Source organism: Elaeis guineensis, chromosome 13 (assembly GCF_000442705.2).
Source record: "Elaeis guineensis isolate ETL-2024a chromosome 13, EG11, whole genome shotgun sequence".
Lineage (NCBI taxonomy): Eukaryota > Viridiplantae > Streptophyta > Magnoliopsida > Arecales > Arecaceae > Elaeis > Elaeis guineensis.
In genome coordinates, this window is record NC_026005.2 from 750,956 (window position 1) to 762,110 (window position 11,155).

Genomic DNA, 11,155 nt, shown 5'->3' on the forward strand with positions numbered 1-11,155 from the left:
ACAATAATAAAAACCGTTACTTTCAATTTCGATCATTAATTAACCATTTCAAGAGATAATGATCATTCTTATTTTCATATCAATCTATTTTGATTTCAATTTATGAACCAAATACATCATTATCATATTTTAAAACTCAAACAGATGTTTATTTTCAATTTTTATTTATCTAAAATCAAAATTTATTATTAAAATAAAAATAAATAACTCCTACTTTAATTATTTAGTTAAAATAAAAATTAAAAAAAATTTCACACCTAATCACATCTCAGAAGAGAAAAAAAAAACTCCATTCCCCCCAAACATCGTTTTAACTCTTTCCTAATATTCAAATCTAATTCCGTCACAATTACAATCATAAACCAAATACATCAAAAAAAAACATAACTTCCAACCACCAATCCAATCCATTTCGATTTCAGTTCTGATCACAAACCACCCAAGGCATCATACAATGGATTCAAGCAGGAAAATACACTTTGCTTTGGGGTATTTCTGATAGATCTTCATGATCATGTGTGGGCAGAAAATTGTGCAGCTTATCCCATTTCTCCCTTTCAGGAATACTCAGAAAAAGGAATCACATGAATACTGTATATATTACTGTTTACCCCAGCACCCTGTCATGCATCATGTAGCTAAGATAAGCAGATCCTGCTACATCTTGCGAAATTTTAAATTTTTAAGCACATGCTGAAGGGTTATTATTTGCAATCCGACTAGCAAGAGACCTATCTATCAGTATTACCATGCATGTTAAATAGAACAGCTTAACTAGAAGACAGCTTTTGGGTACACCTGGTCATATTTAAAAAATAATAATAATAATAATAATACTAATCCGATATGTGATACAAAAATAAACATGCCACTTGAGGCTTCTAATCATCTGCATTTCCCATCTTGTCAAACTTAACCGCAATCTCTCTACATAGACAAAAGCAACAATTTTGCAGTTAGCAAAAATAAAATAAAACAAAATAAAATAAAATAAATGATAAATCAAATGTATGGGAATATTTGATCTTAGTCACGTCAACAAATAACTTATAAAAAGAAATGAGCACCACATATTTATTAGCTGAGCTAGCAGGGATTGAATTCCTTGGTGATAGCAGTTAAAAGTTGATGGAAAGTTCAAAAGTGCATTTATGTCCTTAAAAATGGATGGATATTAGTGGTTGAGCACATTGCCTCAAGTGCTGGTTGGATAATGATGTAACAGAGATTTTGGTGCTTAAAATAAAATAAAATAAAATAAAATAAAAAAAATAAAAAAAACATACTGTGTTGTTTGTTGCAAGATGTATATCAGGTTAAATCTCTTCCTAGGCCCCTGATCGCTACAGACCATCCTCTGGTATGATTCATGTTTATATCCTAGTGTTATGAACAAAGAGTTTGAGTGTATTTGAAAATCTTTTAAGACATACTATTTATACACCGTAATTTCTCAGTTTATGTGAGAAAAGTCACGACCCTCTATGGTACCTAAATTATGGCAAAACTCAAGATCAAGGGGGCAGAGAGAGAGAGAGAGAGAGAAAGGAGAAAAGAAGGGTTAAACTGCATCATGAGAATCAAACTTACTAAAACTTTGAGATGGGAAATTGTAATTGCTTGGAAAAGCTACATGGCACTAGAAGGCATGACAGGTGAAGCATCCACTCAAGGAACCAATTTGACCAGTTCTACGGAAGTATGAGACCCTCTTTGTAGTCCTTGCAACCTGGTTTGCTTGGCTTGCAGTCACTGCACTCCGCATCTTTTGTGCTTTTTTCTGAGCTGATCTAAGCTTGTTCAAAATCTTATCCATTGAATGAGATCTTTTCTTTTCTAGTTTCATCTGGAAAGAACACAAAATGATTAAATTAGTTCCAAGATACAGGTTTCATTTCTAGCCTCGTATTGACAAACCACCACAAAGCCAAGCAATAAAAAACTACAATTAAAAAATATAAGACATTATTAAAATATGTTACAGCCTACAGTGCATATTACCCAAAAAATAGAAGCATCAAATTTGGTATTAAGATGGTAAACCATGGAAGTTTAGTGAAGCACCTCCAGCTTCCTGATCGCTGCCTCTGCTTTTGCTTTCTGCAGATTCTCCCATGCATTGATCTTAGCTTCCTCCCTCTTATACCTTTAAAGAATGTGTAGTAGGTCAGACAATAGAGACATCAACATAAAAATATTGAAGTTTACAAACAGCATTTTAATAGCTCCGGGAAGCAGCGTACCCCCTAAATAGGAAATATTACAAAAAAAAAATGATGAAAAACTCAGGAATAACTGAAGTCAAAGAAGCCTTATATAGAGGATATTTCTTCAACATTACTGAGAAAGAGATTTACTATCTTTAATTTAGAAATCCATCAATGTTTCTAGCAGTAAAGAGAATTGTTGATGTATTGGTTCGACAAATATGTCAGAAGAGGACTTATGCAGATTGATCACTTCTGCACAGGTATTATAATAATAAATGGGCAGTTCATGTGAGAGGAAAATCTAGTAAGATGATTAGGTAACTCAAAATACTCGATTCTCTGGCTTGACAGCATTTGCTGTTTTTGTTTAGGTTTCTAATTTCCTTTCAAAAAGTAAGTACAAGCTCATGTTGTAGTCAAGGACTGCATCCTAGTCACGCAAAGGTTGCCCAGTCTTACATAAACCGATACAAGCTGTTAAGACTAATCCAGTGAATCTGCTAATTAAGCGTTCACACAAATTCATCTGAAACTAGGAGGCACCAATAACGTGTGGCATAAGTTTCGTTTGCATAACAATGGCTGATCTTACAATAGCATGATCTAGAAGCAGCACAATAATCTAGAATGACAATCTTACTTCGACATGGATTTTGCTGTATCTGCAACTTCCCAGGAAGCAGCCTTAGTCTCCACTGTCTTCTTCCTCCATTCTATGATGTTTGTGGAACGCCTATCCGAGCCACGGGCTATGTGTTTCTTGGACCACCTAGTGACAGTAACTCGATCATCTACCTGTACATCTCTTACCTCCAGCTTTGAGAAATGGCTTTCCAGATCTTGAATGGGACGGGCTGATTGTGAAGATGGGGAAAAGAAAGGCATCTCCTTGGGAGAAGAGGGGGTACTTCCTTCTGGGCTCATTTGTGTCGCAACATCCTTCCTCAAAACTACAGGAGAAATCATGGTGGCTGCTTCTCTGTTGCTTTCTAGTTTCTCATCTGCTTATAATTCCAGATATCATTAGAAAAGACCTAGAACTACTATAAATGTTACAGGAGCAAAAGAGTGAAAAAAATAACATAAAATGAAACCAGTGCATAAAGCATAAAATAGAACTGGTTATGTTATTCTTCTTAGGGTATCAAATGACGATCTAATACAATGCAATAATGATACTAATCAAATGTTCTGGGGCTCAATTATCTGAAACAGGAATCGATTTAAGTACAGGTGCAGAGAAGTCCATGGATCTCTCAGAAACAAGGAATTAAAAAAGGCTTTGGAAGCAGGTACAAATGTGGTGCTTCTAGAGAGATTCGACAGCAGGTATGACCACTCTAAACAAGTTTCCTGCCATTGTACCATGTCAAACTATTTACATGCATCAAATGAAATACACGCACTGAACATAAATGTTCAGTTGTAAGCTCCAATAATTACATCTTACAGTGCACAACTGACCAAGCATGATAGCCAATGCAAAATATTTTCCCCAGCAAATCAAAATACATCAGCAGAGCATAAAGTCCATCACTGAAAGCCATTTTAAGCAAACTCTCATTACTTTCCTTCACTGTTAATGTGGCATGTGACATGAGCATCATTAAGCCAAGATTTTCCAAAAAGAGGGGAAAAAAGCGACCCTCTTCAGAAACTGAATCTAACAATGTAAACTGTATTTTGTGTACATGTTTGTATGTACGAATGACGAGTCCAACTAGAACCAGGGGCCTGCATCTTAAGAATTTAACAAGACTTGTTGCTACACAATGCATGTTTAACAAGACAACATAACAGCATAATAAGTGTTCTGCAGTGCAGTATATGCCTGACAAATTGAAAAAACTGACTTGCAATATGTTTAACAAATATTTCTTTCAGTGAATTTAGTTTCCTTGTAACTTCCCTTTGACAGATACAAGCCCCACTGAAGTTACCACCCTAATCAGAGAAAACAGATTTGGTTTTCATTCTATATATCAACAGTTAAATATTAATAATATTTCAATGCAACCTAATACTTCAACTTGTGTTTAATTACCATTATATATCTCTCAAATTTTATTAGAAAATGAGAAGTTGATATGCATTTAATCCTTTTCCCCCACAAAAGTAGAAACTTATTGCTCCCTTCATTAGAAGATCATCAAAAATAAAGATTAAGCCCAAGAAACTTTTACGAAGAGACTGTGCATTCTCATAATCATCTCAATTTATATATCAGTAAACAATGTTATAATTGCATATGTTTCCCAATAGACCCAATAAGTCCCAGAATTCTTCTTTGTATGCTACTGCATATAACATCCATGTTGAAGCTAATGAACTGAGTGCACTTAACCTCGTCTTATTTTTAGCTTGAGAATGCTTAAATCCACATGCTTCTTGAGCAATTTGCTCCCCATCATCACCTTTCCCTTGTTACATAGTACATAAGCATCGCCCTTTCTGATAAAAACCCCTTGTTAGTTTATATTAGTGAAAACCACATGTTTTAATTATATTTTTACACTTAAAACTTGTAATATATAACAAAAAAAGTGGGATTTCAGTCCATGTACTATCTTTTATAGAACAAACAAAATTAAAAATTACAAAGTTGGTCCATATTTAGATAGTCCTGCAATACCAAATTTTCAACAATTCCCACAGGACCAGTTGTACAGCCACTTTACGCAACTAGTTGGCAAAACGGTATCGTAATCTTTTTGTGAAGAACAAGGATTTGTGCAAAAGCAAACAGTGGTATAAATTACCAATTTGTTTCCCTTGCACCGTCACGAAAAAGTGATAAACTTTTCGGGTCATCACTTCAAGATAATTATGGTCATGATCATAAGTACCACATATTCTCAGCAATATGCTAGGATACTCTACCATCCAATCCAAGAGAGATGTCTTCTATTTTATTATTGACAATAACTTTCAAATTTCTCTTTTACAAATTCCAAAATGGGAATCCAAACTGAAATCAATGATTGGGGGAACCAATTTTGCATTTTACAAAGATCTTCTACAAGAAATTGTTGTCTTCTATTTTAAATATAATCTGTTATAGATATCAGTATAATGTCATATATGTGTCAATGATCAGAATAATGATGAATGGGCACCAACATCAAGAAGACACTCGAAACATGACAAGAAATAATATAACAGGTGAGTTATGAATAGATGGATAAAGAATTTGATAAAATGATTCGCAAAGAACAACTGAATACACACAAGCATTCATACGTACTTATGTGTATCATATAAATATACACATGTATGACGCACATAAACACTCACATACATATATTGGAATAAAGGTTAGAATAGTTCCTATTTGAGCTGGATGACCAAATAAATTAGCAAACCTACAAATATAAATCCAGTTTTGTGCAAAACTTCAATCATGTTGAGATTTTTGGTGTTTTGTTGACAAATAGTGGCCATGAGGCCAATAAAGCAAACTATTAAAACTGCTTTTGATTTTATGACTAACAATTTAACCAAGTTTTGGATATGTTGATGATATTGATTTTGTAATCACTTGGAATGTGTATGCTGGATGCATGGGTCAGTTCACCAAGCCATTCAAATACTGGTAGAACATTGAGTGACCTCTAAACAGGGATAATTGGATCCAGGAACTCTCAAGACAGAAACTCCTTTCAGAAATTCATGCAAATGAGAAGAAGCTTGGGGATCACCAGTGTCATGACAACCACCCTAATGAGTCTGGTCACTAGATCTATTAGGAAGATTATTTTTATAGAAGAATAAATTAACATCTTTTAACTCTAAGCAGATAAGACTATGATAAAATTCAATGCGAGTGATCCAGCCATGAATTAAGCAGATTATTTGAAATTTCTGGGTTGGTTTTATATCAAATATGCTTGAAAGAGGATCATAAATGATCCCAACAGTCACTACCATATATACCTCCTAGTTGCAAGAAGAAAGAGGCTAAATGACATACCAGGAGATGCTAAAATAAATGCAGAGCAGAGTGACTTGCTAAGATGAGCCTAAAATGAATGCACTAAAATGGCTCTAGCTAATATAGTAAGCAAGACCAACAAAAATAGAAAACTGATATATGAGCTATTTTTGGAGGAAAAACAAAAGTTAATGATATAACTATAGTCAGAGATATGTGAAGAAAAAATAATAATGGCAGAAAAATTCTTAACTGCTATCATCAAAGAACAGGCTAAAGGTAATGGATTTCAATGACAAAAAATTGATTTTTCTCTCATGATAGATGATATGATTTTCTTGCAAGATAGGTTTTAAATTTTTCACATTCTAGAGCAGACCAATAACCGCCCAGAGGCTTTTGATTCCCCAACGTAATAAAGAAATACTATATATAATTAAGGGTGGTAAAAGAACAAGGAGATGTTATGTGAGAAAATTTGGCGCTTGCAACACTCACTTGAAGTCAGGAAAAAAGACAATAATACCTTTCACATTCTTGCATTCATCGTTACCTATGCATCAACTCAGCCTAGTGTAAAATAAATAAGCTCCAATGATTTGGTTCCATGGAATAACCTTTACGGCATTGGATAACATTGTCTATATGATCATTGTAGAACAAAGAGCACAAGGATACTGGGTAGGTATTCACAAATACAGCCATTTTCGAACGACTAATTTGGGTAAAAAAATTCACTATGGTGGATTTACATGAATAATCAACATGATTTATTCTTTGAAGATGCTAAATAAATAGAGCTGACAAAATAAAATAGGACTAATTTTTGCCACTTGATGTGAGAGCTAATTTTATCATTCCTAACAAATTTTATTTTTCGATATGAATCGTGAAGCTGTGCAAAGTATTCATTCTATGCTCGCTGATTGGTTAATCAAGGGAAGGTTCACTGATAGTTAGAACTGAGAAGTGCCTCATACACTATAGAGAATGCTTTCGACCTTGTAGACGCCATATCTAACCAGTTAGATAAATAAGCTAATGTAAGAATTCATCATGAGATATATCACGATTGTACAGGAGTTTATTAACTCCATGTTCCACAATTTAATTTATACTAGATAGTTAATTTGGCAACTAAACTTACTAGAAAAACCATGAGAACTATAACACCATAATCTAATCATATCTATCTTTAGTGAGAATGTCAAAAATGATCAGGCAGGTATGCCATATTATTCTAATACAATCAGAAGAACTTTGATGCAACACCTGGACCATGTGATGTACCATAGTACACATTACAAGTCAATGCTAGAAAGACAATAAAAGGTTTTCGAAAGGAGCATTGTTGCACTCTGTTAATATGGCAGGAACCCTCTGGATCACCTGCATGAATAAGACCTAAGTCTAATGCATAGCTCCCCATGTTAATTGCTAACCAAAAGAACCTTCAAGTACAAGTCATGGCAGCATAAATCATCCTCGTGAATTTGCCAGACACATGAAACTGAACTGAATGCATTACATATTAGATTCATGTCAAAGCAAAATTCCGTAGCCTTTAGAACAAGCCAAACAAAGGGAAGAGAAATGCCCAAACCTTGTGCAGTACCATGAGAGCTGGGCAACGAGCAAGATGACTCGATCTGTGCATCTGCCCACCCATGTACACTCACGGATCGCATTATATAAGGATCTGTATTAGCAGAATAAGATCTTCCACCCCCATCACCACCACCTCTTCCGTCGTTGCCACCACCACAACACCCACGTTCCGGAATCAGAACTCCTGCTAGAAAAGGCGAGCTTGCTGCAAAATTTCCAACCCTCCGGCTGTCGAAGCAGGGGACCGGCGGTGAGGCTGATGAATAGACCCCATGAATACTGCCGGGAGCTCCAAGCGGACCACTTTTTGACTTGGGCCGTCTATGATGAGGTGGGGGCACCGATGGCCTCCCAACCCCATCAGCTGTAATGGGGCTAAAGATCCACTTCTCTGCATCCTCCCATTTTGAAGGCAATGTCCTCCCATTGTTGAATGGCAGCAAAACACCACTGCCCCCATACCTCCGGCTGCTGTTCACCGGCAGTGGCACTCGCTCGGAGCTCCACCCCTTCTGGTACCCAGCAGCTCCAACACCGTGACGGTAATTTGGCGTCCCGGGGCTAGGAAATGTGCCCGATCTGCTGCGGGATGAGGCAGCCGAGCTCTGCTTCATGCCTGCTCCTAAACCACCAACAAGGATGCCTGGGGACAGGAAAGCAGCATCAGACCCCTGGCTATTGAGGTCAAGGGAGGCAGGCCTGCGCCTCCGGGGCTTCCTGCCGGGCAGGTGAGCGGCTTCAGATCTGGACCGGCGGTTCTCGCCTTCTAAGAGATAACAGGAAAAGATGCTAGCAACTTTAGGATAAGGTTATGATAAAGTTCCAAACTTTATAAGAGGGAGAGGAAGTTTAGGGTGCTCTGTACCTCTGAGGCCGTGGGAGAAGGAATGCTGTGATGGGTCTTGACTTTCTTCTTCCTCCTCTTCTTCTTCTGCCTGTAATGAGTCCTCCTCTAGCTCTGTGAAACCTCGAAAACTTAAGAGCTTGCTCTGATCCCACACAAAAGGGGGGATTTTGAGTGATTTTACTGAATGGTAACGGCAGTAGAGATAGTAAGGGGTACTGACCCTTGGGGGGTTGGGTGGTGAGAGAACCAGGGGAAGGGGAAGGGGAAGGGAAAGGCGAGGAGACTCCTTTCTCTGGATCTGGATCTGGCCCAGCTCCACCGCAGCGCTCGCGTCCCGCCAAATGCTGTATCAATCACAAAAAGGGATAGATGCCTCTCAAATCTCACTTCCAGCCAACCAAATCCTTATTAGCTACAGAGAGTGAAAAAAAAGCTATACGACGGAAACGAAACGAAAAGTCGCCATCTTTTCCCTCCCTCCCTCTCTCTCTCTCTCTCTCCTTGCTTTTTTCCCCCTTTATTTCTTTTGTTTTCAACCCATCGTTGAGCATTGGATTCGAGTAGGTTTGCATTATTTTATTTGGATTAAATGTTTTATTGTCATATGAGCTAGCATTGAACAAAAGAATGCGGCAGATCCATTGACTTCCGTGGCAAAAATACCACCTTTTTCGCTTTAGTTCTTCACAAGCAACGAAATTACGACGAAGAACTCGTATATAAATTTATATAACAACCACCACCATGCATTTCCTTCATCTAAAATTAAAAAATAAAAGGGGAAAGGAGAGGGAAAGAGATGGGAGGAGAACCAAGGCGGAGAGCTGGGAAAAGAAGGGGTCGTGATCGGATCCGAAGGAGCAACGGTCAGCGGCACTGCCGGAGGGGGAGGAGAAAAGGTTGCCGGAACTACGGGCGCCGGTGTTGCCGTTGCCAGCTGAATGGTGGTCGGAGGAGTAGGGGATCACAGAATCTTGGTTCTCCTCCACGGCTCTCCTCCTCCTCCCTCCCGCTCTCAAATGCCGCTGCTCCAACCTCTTCTTCCTCCCATCCCTTCTCTCTCCTCTCCCCAATTCCTCCGCTCCAAAGCCTAACCCTAATCCCGGCATCCTCTCCTCCTCCGCATCCCCTCGAGATGCCCACAAAACTGTGTGAACTGAGACCGCAACAGAGAGAGAGAGAGAGAGAGAGTTCTTAAGAATTCTTTTAACTGATTCAATGGCGGGTGCGGGCTGGGAAGGCGGGTTGTTTTTCCGAGTCTCGGGTTAGAGTGACCAAAGTCTTGGGCTTTGTCTCTCTCCTGTTTTTTTCGACGATAGTGACAGAAATGACAGTGAAAAAAACGACAGAAACGAGAAAAACAGTTTTAAAATGGAAGGGTACTTTCGTCCTAAAATTTTCTGTCGGTCAGAATTAGTTCCGTGGGATCCAGTTACTGGAATTTTATAATTATTGTGTGTTAGAATTGATGTAGCGGATCCGCTACCGTGTTACGATGTGTCGGTGGTCAGAGGTTTAGAGGCTGAGGTTGATAACTATTGGAAGCTGATGCATGGGAAGTGGGATATGTTAAGATAATGATTCTCTTTTTCGTGCTCCGCGGAGTAATGTAAGCTTGACTGTTGTTTACTATTTTTTTTTTTTGTAAAAGTCTTGCGGTTTGGGGGTTGGGCGTTGGGTCGAGAGAAGACATGGGAATTCCTTGGATGCGGTGCGGTGGATTTAATTGGGAGGGTCGCGGTGGGTGGGGCCCACCTGCTTCCTGTCTTACCTGGGTTCTGAAGTCCGGAGCATGAGAAATTATTCGACGGAGCTGGTCCAGTGGACCAGCCCATAGGCACTCGCTGCATTACATCGATTTTACGCAAGTCAACATCAAAACTGAGGTCAAATTTTACCATGTCATCCACGGGGCTCACTGGTCCACCGGACCAGATCCATTTAATAAATGCCTCCCTGGTCAGAAGACTTCCCTACCTCCGAATGATGTAAAGCGGCGAATAGTAATGATCAGGCGCTGTTTTGTGCGGATCTAGAGTAAATAAGCCAGCTGCATCAGTCACCACGAGACAGCCGAAGATTCCCATGCCACAATACCGTAATGTTCCACCATATGGGATGCCACCCAATCTGCCCACCATTAGCCCCGTATGTCTAACCACACAAAAGGCGCATCCGGTAATTATCCTCTGAGAGAAAGAGATGATCGCTATTCTGATGCTCCATCCCATTCTGGCCCATGGTACCGAAATTACTGCATACACCAGGTGCAAGTGAACCAGGGCAAATCCCGGAGCATGTGCACTGTAGATAGCGTGGCGTGTTATCCACCGTGGGATTTGACGCGGTCCAGTTGCTCCTGGTGCATGCAATGCGGTGGCCATGATGCCAGGTTTCGAAGTTACATCCCGCCTGCAAAACTGGAGATAATATAGGCAACTCCCTCGCATGCAGTTCTCAGTGCAGGATAGGAAACAATCGCATCAAATAGCAGAGGTCCCCCAACCACCACTAAAGACAATCTACGGTCACAGATAACGAAGTCTAATCCACCACACT

At 39.0% G+C, this 11,155-nt stretch overlaps 1 protein-coding gene across 2 annotated transcripts; it reads right to left on the bottom strand.

Moving 5' to 3' along the window:
• Positions 1-720: 720 nt before the first annotated feature.
• On the bottom strand, positions 721-9,783 carry LOC105060910 (uncharacterized). Of its 2 annotated transcripts, none has more exons than XM_010944778.4 (8): positions 9,409-9,783; positions 8,817-8,940; positions 8,615-8,707; positions 7,745-8,512; positions 2,851-3,211; positions 2,065-2,146; positions 1,591-1,846; positions 721-927 (listed from the first exon to the last, which is right to left on the bottom strand). In XM_010944778.4, exons 1-7 carry the CDS (start codon positions 9,703-9,705, stop codon positions 1,640-1,642), a joined length of 1,932 nt encoding a protein of 643 aa, XP_010943080.1. In that variant the 5' UTR covers positions 9,706-9,783; the 3' UTR covers positions 721-927; positions 1,591-1,639. The 2 variants fall into 2 exon arrangements, with proteins under 2 accessions (XP_010943080.1, XP_010943079.1); XM_010944777.4 differs by having other exon boundaries at positions 7,745-8,515.
• Between the last annotated feature and the right edge of the window lie 1,372 nt (positions 9,784-11,155).

Bases quoted from the DNA above. Each gene is read 5' to 3' on its own strand.
- LOC105060910 (XM_010944777.4), bottom strand. From the start codon at position 9,705: ATGCCGGGATTAGGGTTAGGCTTTGGAGCGGAGGAATTGGGGAGAGGA. The intron at 3,212-7,744 runs GTTTGGGCATTT...AATTATAAGCAG, and splicing joins CTCTCATGGTACTGCACAAG to ATGAGAAACTAGAAAGCAAC. The intron at 1,847-2,064 runs GTGCTTCACTAA...TGTTCTTTCCAG, and splicing joins CAGCGATCAGGAAGCTGGAG to ATGAAACTAGAAAAGAAAAG.